Source organism: Jatropha curcas, chromosome 11 (assembly GCF_041381405.1).
Source record: "Jatropha curcas cultivar XTBG-Jc1 chromosome 11, XTBG_Jcur_1.0, whole genome shotgun sequence".
Lineage (NCBI taxonomy): Eukaryota > Viridiplantae > Streptophyta > Magnoliopsida > Malpighiales > Euphorbiaceae > Jatropha > Jatropha curcas.
Window position 1 is genome coordinate 12,584,769 of NC_143161.1, and position 18,341 is coordinate 12,603,109.

An 18,341-nucleotide genomic window follows, 5' to 3' on the forward strand; every position below is an offset into this window, starting at 1 on the left:
TTCGAACCAAATTTAGTCGGATTGAGTATGTAGGTTGTAGCTCAATTGCATGTTATTGTTGCTCATTTTTACTTGTTGCTCACACTCGCTGTTATTAGTATTTTTATAATATTAAATATTAATTATAATTTCCATTTTATAATGTTAAAACATGATTTCATATTAAAATTAATATGAATACAATGACTAATTAATAAAATAATAGTTAAATACATAAACATACACAAAAAGAAAAAAATCTATAGTTATCCATATCTATATTTCTATTAATCGGTGGATTATAAGCTTGATTAAGGGAAAAAGGATTTTGGAAAGGTCATATTATTTTAAGAATTTACATATTTATCTATAAAATAATATACTAATTAATTAATTATTATAAAATAGGTAAATGAATAATCTAATGAAAAATTTTAAAAAATGAAATACTTGATTCTAAAATTTTTAGAAAAAGAGAAAAATAAAATGTTGAAAAGAAGAGGGCGAAGTCGAGGTTTGAGAGTTCTTCTTTCTTTTAGCTTTATATAAATCGTAATCGTAATTTAGCAATTTAGGTACGGATATCTATATAATATATAGTTATTAATTATTCAGAATTTTTTAAAAAATATAAATTTGATAAGTCTCGTTACCATAGCGTAGTAGAAACAACACATGCCCAAGGAATTCTGGCTAGCCCAAATCTTAGGCAATTTGAATTCAACACTTGGATGAGCTATAGGGTAAGTCCTGTTCCACAATCAATACGGACTACACCAAAAAGTCAAATATAGCTTAATATATAAGAACATCCTGAAATTTATAAGTCTTTACAATTTCACCATATTTTTACTTTTTTATCAATTTTTTTTCCAATTTTAACCGTTTGTAGTAATAACACCTCAATTGCAATTAACAGTGAAATTGTAAATAAATAAAAAAATTATTTTTCAGATCGTCCCGACTTTGATAAAAATTAAACAAAATAAAAATTTTAAAAAAAATTTCCATTGTACTAAACAAATAATTTTGCACATTAAATTTTAATTTTTAAAATAAATTTGATAATTAATAATTTAATAATATAGATTTCTATAACTTATCAAAAAAAATTTCAATTATTGCATAAAAATTAAATTAATAAAAATACAAAAATTAAACTAATGAAATATAATTTCTAGTTACGATGTTTTGTTTATACCATCTATATTTTAAGAATGAAAATTCTAATTTTTGGATTGATAATATATTCAATTTATTGTTCATTTAATAAAAAGTAAATAAGTAACTTTTTAACTATTTTAATTGCATATATAATAAATATCATATTTTTAAATCTATAAATGTGCTATCCATTAGATTCGATTATAATTTGACATTCAAAGAACATTTGATATTTTATTTTTTTATCATTAATTTTTTAAAAAATGAAAATTATTTTTTATTTGTAATTCCATCCTTATTTGCAATTTTGAGAGTGCTATTGTTATAAAAGTCGAAATTAGAATAAAATTGACAAAACAATCAAATAGGGCGAAATTGTAGAAATCCGTAACATTCAGGATATTATGATACATTAGATCTTCCTAATCAGCAACTTGAAAAGAGTTTTTCAAATATTTATATCACTTGTGTTTTCCATATTTAAAAAAAAAAAAAAAAATTGATGTTTTGATTTCAATGTCCTCATAAAAATTTTAGTTATGAAACTTAACTTTTTATTTTTACATTATCTCATTAATTTTAAGAATACAAATTGATAAAACTTCTAGTTGTTAGCTATCAAAAATTAAGGATCGAGAGAATTGAGAAAATGAAAATATCTTTTTTTTTTTTGTTTTACTCATTTTTTATGTTTGATTTAATTAGTCTTTAGATGACAAAATGAAAATATCAAACGGAACCAAAATTTTAATTTTTTCTATTGAAACTCAAAACTCATATGAACACTTATATATATATATATATTCCTAGAAAGTGATATATCATTGTTATTATAAAATATACCATATAAATTAATAAATTTATTATATAAAAATTTTGTAGTAAATTTATTTAATTACACATTGTAGATTAACGCACGACAATCTTCTTTATCTTTGCCAATTGTCCATCTTGTTTCTCCATAAATGTTGAGAGCGTTGTAACTGAGTTGATAAATGATTATATGTATCCGCTATATTTTCAGTTACTTCATTGTTCACTGTGTCTTCATCCTCCACTTTTTAAACTACACAACCATGTGTCCATTTATAATTATATAGTAATAAAAAATATATATATGATTATTACTATTAATTTTTCGTATTTCTATTGTCAAATAGTTATGTCTATATTTTAAATGCAATAAATTATAGCTGAGATATAATATTTACGAATCAATACAACAGAAAACAAACAAAAAGTTCAATACCCTAATCATAAGTGGGCAATGTAAACAACAAACACAAACAAATAAACAAGTCGAAAAATTAGAATTGAAACTTGTGTAATTTTTTTAAAACTAAAAAAAAAAAAAAAAGAAATATCCAAAAAAAATACCTGAACAAGGTCTCCTTTTTCAAAGTTGAAGTTTATTCCTGCATCGAAAACAAAGTGCAATTATTTATTTAATCTTTAAATTTAATCCTCCATCAAAAACAAAGATAAGATGTAATGCCAAATAAAAAAAAAAAAAGAGAAAAATAAGAAAAATAAGAAAAAGTGAAAACAAAGAGTTATTAACCGAAGCCCATGTAAGTCAATTGCACTTCATATCAGGAAGAAGCAATTGTTATTTTTATCCAGTACAGAACAAATACAACGCCATATATAAAAAAAAAAAAAAAAAAAACAAGAAAATACATAAATTTATTAGATCTTGTAAAGAATGACTACTTCAAAACCAAAAATCCATCATAGTTGCATTTTCACTCAAACAAAACAACAAAGACAAGATAATGCTTATCTATCGAGTACAAAAGATAAATTTTTGAAACTGAAAATATGAAAAAATAAAAAATAAAAAAAAAAAAACGAAAGAAAACGCTTAGCTTAACAACGCTGATTCGAAATGTAATAAACTGGACAACTCACTCCTTCTCTAAAAAGAATTCTTCATAGTTCATGATTTTGAAGGTTGAGAAGGATACTCATTTGAGATGGAAGTGAAACTTGAGAGAAGAGAGGAGAGAATGGTGGTGGATGAAGTAATTTGGGAAAGTGAAATGTGGATGGATAGTTAAAATTGTAATTTCATAACAAACAGTAAATTTTTACACCAACTTTAGCTCATTTTCCTTCCGATTTGGAAAGTAAAGAGGAGAGAGTAAAATAAATTTTATTGTACACTCTTTCCAAAACAATTAAGTTTTTCAATTCGGTTGGTTTTTTGCTGAACCCCTGTAATAACTCCACCTGACCGTTTGAACGAGTAAAGGGTGGCTCTTACGTGATTTATTTAAGCAAAACAAAACAAATAAAAGAGGTAGAAATTAGGAAATGTCCAAAATATTTATTAAAAAAAAAAAAAAAAGAAAAATAATTGTCTTAAATATGTAAATTATTGTTTGGGTGGCATCCATTGTAATATAGCTTTCTTCTCAAAAATAAAAAATAAAAAATAAAGCTAATGTTAAGCTGTGTTCAACGAGGAAGTTGATATTTTGTCCCACCAACTACAGAGAGAGACTACAGTACAGCTACCGTACACATGTCCACACGCGTTTCCCCTTAGCCCAAAACCTCATCGATTACAGTGATGATTCTCTCCAAAACAAGAAAAACCTTACCTTCCTTCTTAGCTCTTCATGATTCTCAATTTTGTGGCTCTCATTTAACGTATTTTTCAAATTTAACCATCAAAAACCCAACTGAAAAAGGAGTTTCAAAAACAAATATTAGATTTCCCATATATAAAAAGAATAGTCAAAAAAAAAAAACTTTCAATTTATTTTTTTATTTTATTATAATTTTTTGAAATAATTTTAAGAATTTTTATTAAATTAATTTAATTTTTCAATACTATTATTTATTATTATTATAATTATTATTATTATTATTATTTATTTAAGATACAAATCTAAAAAATAATTTTAAAAAATTTGAAATAAGTCACCTAATTTCAATCCAAAACCCGAACAAATCAAAAGTAACAGTTCCAAAATCATCTTAGAAACTGTAAAAAACAGTTCGATTTCGGTTTTATATTTTCTATGATTGGAACTGACAACAGTTTTAAAATTATGATAATGTCTACAAAAATCCTTTAATTAATTATAAGACTATACAGTAAAATTTAGTGTTCACCATGATCATTTTAATTTTATAAAATTATTTTTAAGATAAAAAAAAAACATATGATTACAACAAAATTCTCTTACTTATCAGAAATATTGACGAGAATGCTTTATATGAATTATCTAATAAACAATTTACATATATATACATGTGCATGAATCTATATATGTTGATGAAAATTGGCAAGTTTGATTAATTATAATCATTTTTTATTAGACAAAAAGAGTCTTTTTCAAAACTTATTTTTAGAATATTTAGCAAAATAAAAAAAAATCACTAGAAAGAGGCGTTTCTTTTTTTAGGAAAAAAAAAATTGTAACTTGTACCTATTAAATTATATCTATAGTCTAATCCAACCCTAACCGACTTAGATGTCATTTAAGTCCATTTTTCTTAAGTTTATAGTCAATTATATATAATAAGCTAGCTTTCGATTAGATAAAAGAAAACAAAAAAAAAAAAAAAAAAAAAAAGAAAAACAACATTTTTTTGAATAAGTCAAAGATAGATTTATCCACATTGAAGATATTTTTGTCCCATTTGAGAAAATTTTGATTTTTGTAACTAAATAATTGAGTTTTGATTTGATAGTACAATAATTTGAATATTTAATAATGAATTCTATAGTTTAGATGTTCATATCAGCGGATAGTTAATTACTGCGGCGGATAAATGTTAAATAATATTCAAATCAGTTAGCAATTAATGCGAAAAGCTTGAATAACTGATGAAATTAGCATAAGCTTACTATTAGATGTTCGGTATCAATCAATTATTAGATGTATGAACCAGTTGAACCAAATCCATTCTTAACCGTCTTTCCATTAAATTTAGCATAATTTTCAATTAATCAAACATAAAATATGGGTAAAAGGTAAAAAAATTAGCATAAATTATTATTCATATTTAATAAATATATGAAACTAAAAAAATAATTTGTCTTTTAAATAATATGTAAGCTTTGAAGTAATTAGTTTATATATAAAATAATAATTAATTCGAAGGAAATAAATTATTTATTATGATGTCATAATAGTACTATTTTATTTTTTTATTTTTTTGTAATTTTGTTGACAAAAAGGGCATTGGAAAAGAAAACCCAAAAATAGTTGGACTTATTACGGCTGAAAATCGAAACGAGCAGACGGCTTCATCTTCTTCACATATAGTGCGCTGACCCATCTTTCTTTGTGGTCCATGTATGAATCTGGTCGAGGGTCATTTTTCACAGACATATACATGCAAATATTAAACTCTTCTAATTCTTTTTCTTATGCAGAAAACTTACATAATGCAATATAAAGAAAATTAAGTGTTACCGTCCAAACAATGGCTAAACAGCTGTCTTTAATGTAATTAATTTTTAATTACTCGTTGATTAGCGATTATGATTACCCATTTTGACTTAAACTTCATTATTTTATGTCGACCCTTGATTTCTTATTTCTTTGTTGGGTTGTTACAAGTTTCAGGCTGTGTTTTTGTAAGGGTGGTGGGGTCTATTGCAAATCTTGGCTGTGATGGTGCGGTCAGGTTTTTTGTCTATTTATCTCTTTCGCTTGGGTTTTGTCTTTGCGTTAAATATAAATTTATAGTTGCTAGTCTAATCAGTAATCAGTATTTTATAAGTTTGGCTTACGTATAATCTGGACTCAAAAAGTCTCTAAATTTGTCTGTAGATTTGATTGGTTGGTTCAATTTGATTTGGAGTTTTGGTGTGCTTATGAGTTAATAGCCACTAATTATTGTATAATAGTAAATACCCATTTGATGTTTTTAATTGTATGTTGTAATTAGGATATGGGTTGATTAAATTTCAAGTTTTTTAATGCTAATTTGTTGGGTATGTCAATGGCTTACAGGAATATGTATGAGTAGGACTATATAAGGTTGGTTGTTTCATATGAAAATGACAATTTGATTTTCATTGAAAGTAGAAAATGATTTATTGAATTTTCAATTATATCGTGCTAGACTGTTTTTGTATAAGAAAATACAGATGTGGGAGGAGGACCATTTAGTTTATTCCTTTATTGCAAGTTGAGGTTGTGGATGTGTATGTCAATATGTCCATGCTTTTTCCGTCTTTTATATTTGGTCTTTAACATGAATCTTCTTTGTGTTTGGCGTCAGAAACCAGCCTATCTTTGGAGCTGTTTTCTTCTTTTTTTTTTTTTTTTCTAATTTTTTAATAGGTTCTAATCTATGCCTCTTATTTAAATACTAATCTCCTAGGAAGGAGACAGTCCAATGACTCTGCCTGTAACTGAAGGACTTGTACTTTGAATAACTTCTGTATAATTGCTGATAGAACCTCCATTTTTGCCTTGATTTTAAGGCAATGAGGGCAAAGAGAGGAAAGCGCTCTGAGGTATGTTTTCATGCTTCTTTATATTGGCTTTACTTCTATTTCTGTTGCTTTAATTAGTGATGATTTGTTGATCCTTATTTTGGAGAGTTGCTTTTGATTGCAGGCCTTTTGGCCTTCCCTTGTCATGAAGAAATGGTTGAACATAAAACCTAAGGTGTATGATTTTAGTGAAGATGAGTACACTGAAACTGAGAGTGAAGATGATGGTACAATTCAAGCGTGGCTACCATAATCAATTTGTTCTTGATGCTTCTTGTGCTTGATCATGTTTTCTGCTATTTTTTACAGCTTGCTCTCTTAAAGATGAACGAGTTAATGTTAGCGAGGACCCTGCTTATATTACACAAGGGAACCAATCTTCATTCCCGAGTCAAATCTCAGGCAATAATCTTCTATGTCCATTGTTGAATCCACTTGTATTAAATTCATTTAAGTTCAAAAGCATATTTAGCTCTTAGAAGCTCAAAAAAATAATTAAAAAAAAAAAGATGTCTTCCTCTTCACTAGTTGTTCCCTTGTGATTTATATTGTTTAACTTCTCTACAACGCATCTGTTGATCTCCCTAATTTGACCTTTTAAGATTTTGTTACAACCTCTGATTGGCAATTTAATTTCTTAATTCTAACATTGCCTAAATCTGTTATAACATCATAATATTACTGATATTTTGTTCTCTATGTGAATCTTGGAAACATAAGAAATATTTGCTTAAAGAGGAGAGAATTTGAAGTTTTTCTAAACACACTTCTATGCTCCAAGTAATAGCTAAGAGAGTTTTTTATTCAATTATCTTGATAAATTCGAAACACCATCTTCTGATCTTGTCAGATAATATTTTTGATCCCCAATTATTATTTTAATTGTGAGGTTTCGAATTTTTATATCCAGATGCAGTCTCTAAGGGCTATTCAGTGAGACACAGGCGAGGAAAATCTGAAACTCTCCGTGCCCAGTATATAAATACTAAGGATGTGAGGTTTGGCTGTAATCTGCATATTTGTTTAAGTATATAAGTTCCGCATATTTCTTCAAATATAGTCTAAAGTTACCATTTAAGTAAAATTTTGAAATTTGGTTGTCTTGTAGGGTGATGATAGGCACATGGAATGTTGCTGGAAGACATCCATATGAGGATCTTGAGATAGATGATTGGCTTTGCACAGAAGAACCAGCAGATATATATATCATTGGGTTAGTATTTTCTAAATTTTTTTTGTTCTAAATGATACTAGGGAAAAAAAAAAAAAAAATATGTCCACCTATCCATTGGATTTACTGCTTTTTTCCTGAATCTCTGGGCCTGTGTCTGTCTTCCCCTGATGCATTTGCTTTGCGTTCTTGTCTGTACTGTGTGATTGCTTGTGTGAGCTTTTGTTTCTCCGATGTTATGTTTATAGAATCTTGAGCTTTGCTGATATTTCATTCAAGAAGAAAGAAGTTGGAACTTCTGTTCAACTAATTGAAGATTGTATACAGAACATGATAAATTGAGATCCAAAGGATCTTTGAAATATAAATAGAAATTGTTGAGACTCTAATGATCTCAAGTTATCATAAACATATTTGTGGAGTATTTATTAATGGAACCTTGTCAAAGGATTTTTCTAGGAGAGGGTTGAACTATTTAAGTTTTGACTTTATTGCTTATCATTTTCTGTCATCATCTATCCTTCCAAGAATCCCATAACAATTGTTTAAGAGTAACCATAGGCTCATAGCTGATAGAAAGTCTGAAGCTTTGATGAATCATAACCATCCAAATGGTGCTTTGCTTATGATTCAGTTCTGTTAGAGGTAAGTATCATCCTAGTCTGTGTTATGCATGTGATTTGCTGTTTTCCAGTGAGCTGCATACAGTTGGGATGCCAGAATACTATTTATACGCCTTCATTTTACCCCTAATATCATCCAAAAGTTGTCCTGGCTGCATCACAATTCTCTAAAAAAGGTTAGCTTGTGCTCCAATTTCCCATTTTCCGGAGTCTGAAGGCAAACAGCCTGAAACAACATTTATCATCTACTGTATTCCACACCTTCAAACAATTATCCAATATTTCAATATTTGGACAAGCAGATTTGATGGTTGATTTTTCACATTTATAGTCATATTTTTGGATTTTCATATGCTTCGTCTATCTAAAAGTTAAACCAAATATAGAGGGTTGTGTTTATGATTTGCAGCAATTCAAATTGCTGTCTGAGTGGATTACAGTGTTTTTCCCTCTTTGCCATAGTATCGGCTTTTAAGTAGCAAAGGAATTTCTGATGGCTAATAAGTTTCTACCTTCTATACGAGGTTTTAATATTTCATTTCTATTCATCAAAATTTAATATTTTATTTGTATTTTTCCTAACAGTTTCCAGGAGGTAGTACCTTTGAATGCTGGAAATGTACTGGGAGCAGAAAGTAACAGGCCAATTCCGAAATGGGAGTCAATCATTAGAAGAACTCTCAACAAATCTGCACAACCTGAAACCAAACACAAATGTTACAGTGCTCCACCCTCTCCGGTACTAAGGACTTCTTCTGTTGCTGATGAACTTGCAGATGAGGTTGATGGTCTGCCATTGGAAATGATGAGTAAGGAATATGCAGAAACTGCTGATGGTTTTGATTTTGAAAGAATTGAAAATAGTAAAGTATTCGACATTCGAAAAAATTTGCATTTGAAGAGAATATATGGAATTGACTGTGATGGTAGATTAGACTGGCCTGAACATCCATTAGATGCAACCCCACAAGTAATCTCTTCCAATTCCAGGCTGCGAAGGGTATTCAGCAGTTCTGCAAGGATGGGCTTTAATTGGTCTGAGGATCCTTCAGTATTTAGTCCTCATAATTTTGCAATAAACGTCAATGGACTAAGAAGATCTCACCACAGTTATGGGAACCTAGGATCAATGTGGGTAGAGCAGCAAGGAAAGCCTGAAGTTCCTAAAGTTCCTGAAGTTCTTGAAGTTCCTGAGGTTCTTAATTCTTTCTCTGATCCATTTGATGAGTCATCTGAAGAGGAAGATGATGACATTTTCCCAGAAGTACCAACGGAAGAAAATAATAATGGATTCATTAAGGACAATGGAATATCACGTCCCAAGTATGTACGTATTGTTAGCAAGCAAATGGTTGGGATATATGTATCAATTTGGGTGCGAAAGAGGTTAAGGAGACATATAAACAATTTGAAGGTCTCTCCAGTTGGAGTTGGTCTAATGGGCTACATGGGAAACAAGGTAATTGCTTTCTTCATTCTTGTTGTCCAACAGCATATTTGCAAAGATATCACATCCTCAATATAGTAAATAAAAAGTGGAAGTGGTGGTGCTCATATAAATTTTTGGCAACAAAATAATTAAATAAACAGTGAACCCTAAAATGTAAAGAAGCGATTTAACAATAATCTCTGGAATTATTGCTGTAATATTGCTGTAATATCATCAAACAATCAGGTTGCTTCACTATATGGTGGTGTCCTAATTTACTGCTTATGGTGAGAAAATGTGTTACAATTTATCCTTCACATTATAATGTGTTGCAATATGATTGGATGAAGATATAATTACATAATATTTAAAGAAGATAAAATATTAATACATTTTTAACTGATAATTAACTGAACGCGTTTTCCTTTCATTACCATATGTCTCATTGAGGGAAGCTGATGCAGGGTTCTGTTTCTGTTAGCATGTCTCTTTTCCAGTCAAGGCTGTGCTTTGTTTGTTCTCATCTGACCTCAGGTCAAAAAGATGGGGCTGAACAAAGGCGAAATGCTGATGTCTATGAAATCATAAGGCGTACCCGTTTTTCATCTGTCTTTGACACAGATCAACCACAGACAATACCATCTCATGAGTAAGCAATCTTTGGATAAGTTTCAATATGCTTAACATGCATTTCTTCATTTGGGCTTTACCATGTTCGCAGCTTTATGTTTTTTAATTCAACTAAATATTTTGTTAGAAATTGCATGGCGACATGTGTCTGTATAGTATATGTTATGTATTAAAATATCACCGATTAATTTAGTTACCACCAAAATGGGCTGCTATAATAAGCCAAGACTTAGGAAGCCTTAAGCCCAAAGTTGGAGGTCAAAGCCCACATTCTAGAATACTCCACAATTCTCCACACATGAGATGTAATGAAAATATCTTACCTAACTCTAGAATGTTCCTTGTAATCTAGACCGTCCATTTTTGTAAGCAAATCTTAGCCGTACATTGAGGAGGTGGAAATGCCTATAAATACCACCCCTCTCAATTGTAAACACCAAGCAAACACAAAGCAAAAACCAAGTAAAAACCAAGTAAGTAATCCTTTCCTTAAGCTTTGTGAATGTTTGCTTCTTATTAATACAATTATATTTGGTGTTTTGTGTTAGTATTATTTTGGTTGCCTTTTCCGTTATTATTTTTGGTATTATAAATTATTAATCAATCTTGGAGTTTATTGCTGCGCTGATATCCAACAAGTGGTATCAGAGCATTAATCCCAATAAGTGGTATCAGAGCATTAATCCCAACAAGTGGTATCAGAGCCTGGTTGTGGTGGTAGTTGTTGTAGTCGTGGTATTTTGTGGTGTTCATTTACAAGTGTAGAGTATCGTTACTCTGCTGGAATTAACAGTCGGGGACTGTTGTTGAAGCAAGATTCACAAGCAAGGATTGTGATCTTGATTGGTCAAGGACCGTTGTGCATTGGTTAGTGTCAGGAACACCAATATCTCATGGCGGATTTTTCTGGAGTTGCTAATAGCATCGAGAAGCTAAATAGCAACAATTACGAGAACTGAAGTATCCGTATGAGATATTATCTCATAGGTCAAGACTTATGGGATATCGTCAGAGGAGATAATACTACACCACCAATTGGGCATGCGAAAGCTTTGAAAGAGTGGGAGACAAAATGCGGGAAGGCGATGTATGTGCTGACAGTTGCAGTAGAAGATGAGCAGATGCAACGGATCAAGTCGGCTAAAACACCAAAGGAAGCATGGGACATTCTCAAGTCTGCTTTCGCCAAAAAGAACGAAGCAAAATTGCAACGGCTCGAAAATGAGTTATTCTCAATCTCGCAACAGAACCTCACTGTAAGTCAATACTTTTCTAAAGTAAAATCTTTATGTGAGGAGATTTCGAAATTAGATCCAGACAACGAGATCAACGAGACCAGGATGAGGAGGATCATCATCCATGGTCTAAGACCTGAATTTAAGGGTCTTGTGACTGCTACTCGTGGTTGGGCTACACAACCAACCTTAGACGAGTTAGAGAATATCTTGTCCAATGAAGAGACTTTAGACGAAAAAATGTCTAAAGTAGCTTTGAAGGATGATGAGAAAGCTCTCTTTGCTAAAAAGAGGGGATGGTGGAAAAGAAAGGAGCAATCAACAAGGATGGAGAAAGCAAAAGTGGAGACCATCACAGCAAGGGAGAGCAAGGCCAGGACAAAGGAAAGACGACTGGCGAGAAAGTGATTGTTGCTATAAGTGCAACAAAAGAGGACATTTTGCCCGAGAATGTCGAAGCAGACGAGTAGAAGGAAACACACATCAACCCAGAACGAGCAACAAAGTGAAGAGGAATGAGATATTCACAATTTCTTTGTTCAGGAGGAAGAAAATTCACCACAGAAGCCAGTAAAGATGATGATGAAAGGATCCGAGCAGGAGTCGTCATTAATATCTGTAAGTGATAGAATCAACTATGATGATGATTGGATAGTTGATTCTGGAAGTTCTAATCACATGACTGGAAACAAGGAGAAATTATCAGATGTATCCGATTACGATGGAGGTCGTGTTGTAGTTACAGCAAATAACACGAGATTGCCAATAGTTCATATTGGAAAGACAACCATTGTTTCTCCCTCCAGTAAGGAGAAAATGGAGTTATAGATGGTTTACCATGTGCCAAGGATGAAGACAAACTTGCTCTCTGTATCACAAATAGCAAGTGCAGGTAATTATGTGGTGTTCGGTCCTGATAATGTGAAGGTTTATCGTAACCTTAAATTAATCGGAGATCCAGTTATGGAAGGACGGCGAGTAGAATCAATATACGTCATGTCAGCACAAAAAGCCTATGTTGACAGAACAAGAAAGAGTGAGACAGCTGACTTGTGGCACGCTCGTCGAGGACACGTTAGTTATCACAAGCTTAAGGTGATGATGAAGAAGTCCATGCTTAAAGGTCTTCCTCAGTTGGAATGCCGATAAGACACTATATGTGCTGGATGCCAGTATGGAAAAGCTCACCAACTTCCCTTTGAAGAGTCAAAACATAGAGCTAAGGTGCCATTGGAGTTAATACATTCAGATGTTCTTGGACGGATCAAGCAACCTACAAACAGTGATATGAGGTACATGATTACTTTCATCGATGACTACTCGAGATATGTTTGGGTAGATTTCATGGTAGAGAAGTCGGAAGCTTTTGAAAAATTCAAAGCTTTCAAGAACAAAGTTGAGAAAGAAGTCGGAAATAAAATTAGATGCCTTCGCACCGACAATGGTGGAGAGTACAAGTCTGACGAATTCACTAAATATTGCCAAGAGCAAGGCATTCGAAGACAATTCACATGTCCAAGAACACCGCAGTAAAATGGAGTTGCTGAGAGAAAGAATCGACACCTAGTGGAGATTTGCAGGAGTTTGCTCCATGTGAAAAATGTGCCAGCTAGATTTTGGGCAGAGTGCATGAAGACAGTTGTGTACGTCACCAATAGACTACCTCAAGCAAGACTGGAGTTTACATCTCCATTCCAGAAACTGTGGAACATTAAACCAACTGTAAGTCATTTTCGCGTTTTTGGATGCGTGTGTTATGTCTTCGTTCTGGATGAACTTTGAAGCAAGTTTGACAAAAAGGCACTTCGCTGCATATTCGTTGGTTATGATGAGCAAAGAAAAGGCTGGAGATGTTGTGATCCTACAACTAACAAGTGTCATATTTCACGAAATGTGGTCTTTGATGAGACATCATCTTGGTGGTAATCTGAAGCAACTCTGCTACCAGACTCAAAAGAAATTCAAGAAAAAGTTGAAAAGAAGATAGGAGAGGGAGAGTTCATCCCAGAGAAAGGTCAAGGAGAGCCATCCAGAGTTCAAGAGAAATCGAAGAGCCCATGGAAGATAGGTGCATACGAACAACAGCAGCCAAGTCAAGAAGAACAAGATCCAGATTATCCTCCACTTCGGCGATCAGGTCGAGAAAGAAGGCCTAATCCAAAATATGCAAATGCTGCTATAGCAGAGATAAAGGAGCCAACAACTTATGAAGAAGCATCAAAGAAGATGGAGTGGACTACTGCGATGGAAGAAGAAATTGCTGCTTTGGAGGAAAATCAAACATGGGAATTAGTGCCAAAACCAAGAGATGTGAAACCCATCTCTTGCAAATGGGTCTACAAAATCAAAACTCGCCCAGATGGATCAATTGAGCGATACAAAACAAGACTGGTTGCTCGTGGATTTTCTCAGCAGTATGGCTTGGACTATGATGAGACATTTAGTCCAGTTGCCAAGATCACGACTGTGCGAGTATTACTAGCTTTAGCAGCTAGTAAGTCATGGCCTTTGTGGCAGATGGATGTGAAGAATGCATGCTTACATGGTGAAGTTGATCGTGAAATCTACATGGAGCAACCACCAGGGTTCAGAAGTCGTGAAAATCCTAACTATGTGTGCAAGCTAAGGAAAGCTCTCTATGGTCTAAAACAAGCACCGAGGGCCTGGTATGGCAAGATTGCAAAATTCCTTGTCAAGAATGGATATGTTATGGCACTAGCAGACTCCAGTTTATTTGTAAAAGATCGGGAAGGAAGACTAGCTATAGTGCTAGTATACATTGATGATTTAATAGTCACTAGCGACAACATCGAAGAGATTCAACTCATCTGAGAGAATTTGGCTACTCGTTTCAAGATGAAAGAGAAAGCTCAGGCATTTCCTTGGATTGGAGATAGAAGAAGCCAAGGAAGGTTTGTACCTCGGACAACAGAAGTATGCAAGAGATCTTCTGAAGAGGTTTGGAATGATGGAATGCAAGCCGATATCTACTCCAATGGCTGCTAATGTCAACCTGTGTGCTCATGAAGGGAATGATCTCGAAGATGCTACTATGTATAGAAAACTAGTGGGAAGCCTAATCTATCTCACTATGACACGGCCAGACATTTCCTTTGCAGTTGGAGTAGTCAGCTGATTTATGCAGAAGCCTAAGAAACCTCACTTGGAAGCAGTTCGAAGAATATTGAGATATGTCAAAAGTACAATCGATTATGGGATCTTTTACAAGAGAGGTGAAATTATCAAGTTGGAAGGATATTGCGATGCTGATTATGCAGGAGATCACGACACTCGGCGCTCGACAACAGGCTATGCATTTAGTCTTGGTTCAGGAGTAATTTCTTGGTGCAGTAAGAGACAACCTACAGTGTCACTTTCCACAACAGAAGCTGAGTATCGAGAAGCAGCAACAGCAGCTCAGGAAAGTGTTTGGTTGTCACAGCTTATGAACGATCTGCATCAACCCATTGACTATCCAATTCCGTTAAATTGTGATAATCGTTCAGCTATACAAATGGCTGAGAATCCGGTGTTTCATGCGAGAACAAAACACGTGGAGGTTCACTATCACTTTATCAGAGAGAAGGTTCTACAAGGAGAGATTAAAATGAAATATATCAAGACGGAGGATCAACCAGCCGATATCTTTACAAAGAGTTTAAACGCAAATAAATATGAAGATTTTCGCCAACAGTTGGGAATGATGAAGTAAGAGAAATTAATCGTTGAGGGAGAGTATTAAAATATCACCGATTAATTTAGTTACCACCAAAATGGGTTGCTATAATAAGCCAAGACTTAGGAAGCCTTAAGCCCAAAGTTGGAGGTCCAAGCCCACATTTTAGAATACTCCACAATTCTCCACACATGAGATGTAATGAAAATATCTTACCTAACTCTAGAATGTTCCTTGTAATCTAGACCGTCCATTTTTGTAAACAAATCTTAGCCGTACATTGAGGAGGTGGAAATGCCTATAAATACCACCCCTCTTCTCAATTGTAAACACCAAGCAAACACAAAGGCAAAACCAAGTAAAAACCAAGTAAGTAATCTTTTCCTTAAGCTTTGTGAATGTTTGCTTCTTATTAATACAATCATATTTGGTGTTTTGTGTTAGTATTATTTTGATTGCCTTTCCCGTTCTTATTTTTGGTATTATAAATTATTAATCAATTTTGGAGTTTATTGCTGCGCTGATATCCAACAAGTGGTATCAGAGCATTAATCCCAATAAGTGGTATCAGAGCATTAATCCCAACATTATGATTATAAATTCATACTAGGCCTTCTATTATAATATTCTCATGAATTTTGTTTCCATATACTTGAGATAGTTTCATGGGCTTCATCCCCATTCTGAAGATCTAATGTTGCTGATATTTTTGTCGCATGGATAGGAAGAGTGATTCAGAGCACTGATAAAATAGAATTGCATATCTGTGAGATGATGAAGTTTCGTCAAGTATACAATGTCCATCATAGATATAAACCTATCCTATGAAGTAAAAAGACTGAAGTATAACTTAATTGAAGGATAAAAAGTTCAAATGCAGAATCAATACATTGACTTGGTACAAAGAAAAGGGAAGAGTTTCAGATGTTCACCCATAAAAACTTTCAAGAATTATTGTGTGATAAAAAACAATTATTTTCTGATCATGTCTGTATGCTTTGCTGGTAATTTAATTCTTTTTGTCCCTCTAATAATTGTGTCTTTAATTTACTGACAGATGAACTTGTAATTGGATGCTTTTTCTATGCAGTCAGATATTCTGGTTTGGAGATTTGAATTATCGTCTCAATATGTTGGACACAGATATAAGGAAACTTGTTGCTCTGAAGCAATGGGATGAACTCATCAACAATGATCAGGTGAGAATGAGGTCCATAATTTTCTATGTTGGATACATTTTCTGTCATCTTTTGCTAGCTTTCTAAACAACATCGTGAATGATATCCTATGGCAGCTAAGCAAAGAGCTTCGCAATGGGCATGTATTTGAGGGATGGAAAGAGGGAGTGATAAACTTTCCCCCCACTTACAAGTATGAGATAAACACTGACAGATATGTTGGGGAGAACCCAAAAGAAGGGGAGAAGAAAAGATCTCCAGCATGGTAAGTTTACCGTGTGCTTTTTGATTGAAATGATATTGGCAGGAAGAACTTAAAATAGAAATTTTCACATCTTGTATGTTTCTTGATTGGCTCATTACGTACTCGACATCATATGTGCAGGTGTGATCGAATACTTTGGTTAGGAAGAGGTATAAAACAACTTTCTTACAATCGGACAGAGATAATGCTGTCAGATCATCGGCCAGTTAGTTCTATGTTTTTGGTTGAGGTTGAAGTCCTCGATAGTCGGAAGTTGCAAAAGGCACTCAATGTCAATAGTTCAGCAGTACATCCTGTAAATTTCCTAGTCGAAGGGGAATGATAACGTATCAGATATATGGTAAAGCAACATTTAAACCATGAAGTTTAAGGATATATGAACTTAATTAAAAAAAAGATAGTGATAAATGCTAGAACCTAGTAGAGTTCGTTAGGGCCCAAATGCCAATAACGTAAACTTCAGTTCGTAGTTTGTACAACTTCAGTTATAAAGAACATGACGAGCTTGCTGTTGAATACATCTTACTGATCATATGTAATTGTCTTTCAAGCAGGGAATTGCAGATCACTTACACAGATAGAAGTAATCTTATTTAATCAAATACCCCTTGACATGCTGTTCGGAAACACCTGCGACAAGAGACCAGCGTTCAAGAAACATTCAGAAGCTTGCTTTCAATCTTGCACTTTTGAGATGCAAGCAGGAATAGGAAATTACTTGTAAAATATTGAGTTATTTTACACCCTTTTCTTTTTCTGGTTTTTGTTGATATTACTTCAATTATATATAGAAGTGTGTGGGTTTTGCTAGTCACCAATGAATGTACATAGACAGGATTAGATTCCATATTTTGGACTTTGAACTTAATTTTTGAGCCAAATAAATGAAAGAGGGCTTCAAAAGATAAGATATTGAAGGTGTGTTTACTTGTAGAAAACTAGAGTAGTTTATTAAAATTATTTTTTAAGAAAACTAAAAGATAGAGTTTTATGTTTAAATTAGCCGGTTTTTTATTTGGAAAACTAGAAAATAAGGCCCTGTTTGTCATAGTTGTTTATTTTGAGTTTTCTATTTATTAGAGATGTGAAATGGTTTTTAGTTTTTGATTACTTTTTTTTTAAAACTATTTTTTTCTAAAATTTAATTTTCTTTTGTTTTTTTGGTTCATAATATGAAAAATTCTTCTAATCATCAAATATCTCTCTTATTAAGTCATTAAAAATTTTAGTTAATAATAAATTTTCTAAAATTCCAAAGTTTCAGATGAAATAATCAAAAATATTTTGCAATTGAATTTTAAATTTTCACTATTATAGTAACTATTGATTATTATATTGAATAAAAACATAATACTCAAATATTATAATAATAAATAAATAATACTAAATGACATTAGATTTATATAGATAGAGAAAATAATAATAAATATAAAAATAATACTAAGTAAAGAAGAGATAGAAAAAAAAAAAAAGCTAAGAATTTAAATATAGATAAAAATATATGCTTGTATATTTTGGATAAATAAA

The 18,341-nt window shown here is 32.3% G+C and overlaps 1 protein-coding gene and 1 long non-coding RNA gene across 6 annotated transcripts; one reads left to right on the plus strand and one right to left on the minus strand.

Annotated features, from left to right (window-relative positions):
* Positions 1-2,337: 2,337 nt before the first annotated feature.
* Positions 2,338-3,460, minus strand: LOC149492595 (uncharacterized). The gene is made up of 2 exons (XR_016318890.1): positions 3,055-3,460; positions 2,338-2,558 (listed from the first exon to the last, which is right to left on the minus strand). It is a non-coding gene; the product is annotated as an uncharacterized LOC149492595 (long non-coding RNA).
* A 2,059-nt stretch (positions 3,461-5,519) lies between these two features.
* IP5PII (myo-inositol polyphosphate 5-phosphatase 2) lies at positions 5,520-17,724 on the plus strand. 5 transcript variants are annotated; one of them, XM_037637016.2, is made up of 13 exons: positions 5,520-5,609; positions 5,730-5,790; positions 6,493-6,628; positions 6,732-6,834; positions 6,917-7,009; positions 7,518-7,605; positions 7,716-7,820; positions 8,987-9,860; positions 10,295-10,479; positions 16,462-16,570; positions 16,666-16,814; positions 16,935-17,154; positions 17,369-17,724. In XM_037637016.2, exons 3-12 carry the CDS (start codon positions 6,599-6,601, stop codon positions 17,134-17,136), a joined length of 1,938 nt encoding a protein of 645 aa, XP_037492944.1. In that variant the 5' UTR covers positions 5,520-5,609; positions 5,730-5,790; positions 6,493-6,598; the 3' UTR covers positions 17,137-17,154; positions 17,369-17,724. The 5 variants fall into 5 exon arrangements, with proteins under 5 accessions (XP_037492944.1, XP_089572515.1, XP_037492945.1 ...); XM_089716389.1 differs by lacking the exon at positions 5,520-5,609 and having other exon boundaries at positions 5,717-5,790; XM_037637017.2 differs by lacking the exon at positions 5,520-5,609 and having other exon boundaries at positions 5,734-5,780.
* The last annotated feature ends 617 nt before the right edge of the window (positions 17,725-18,341 follow it).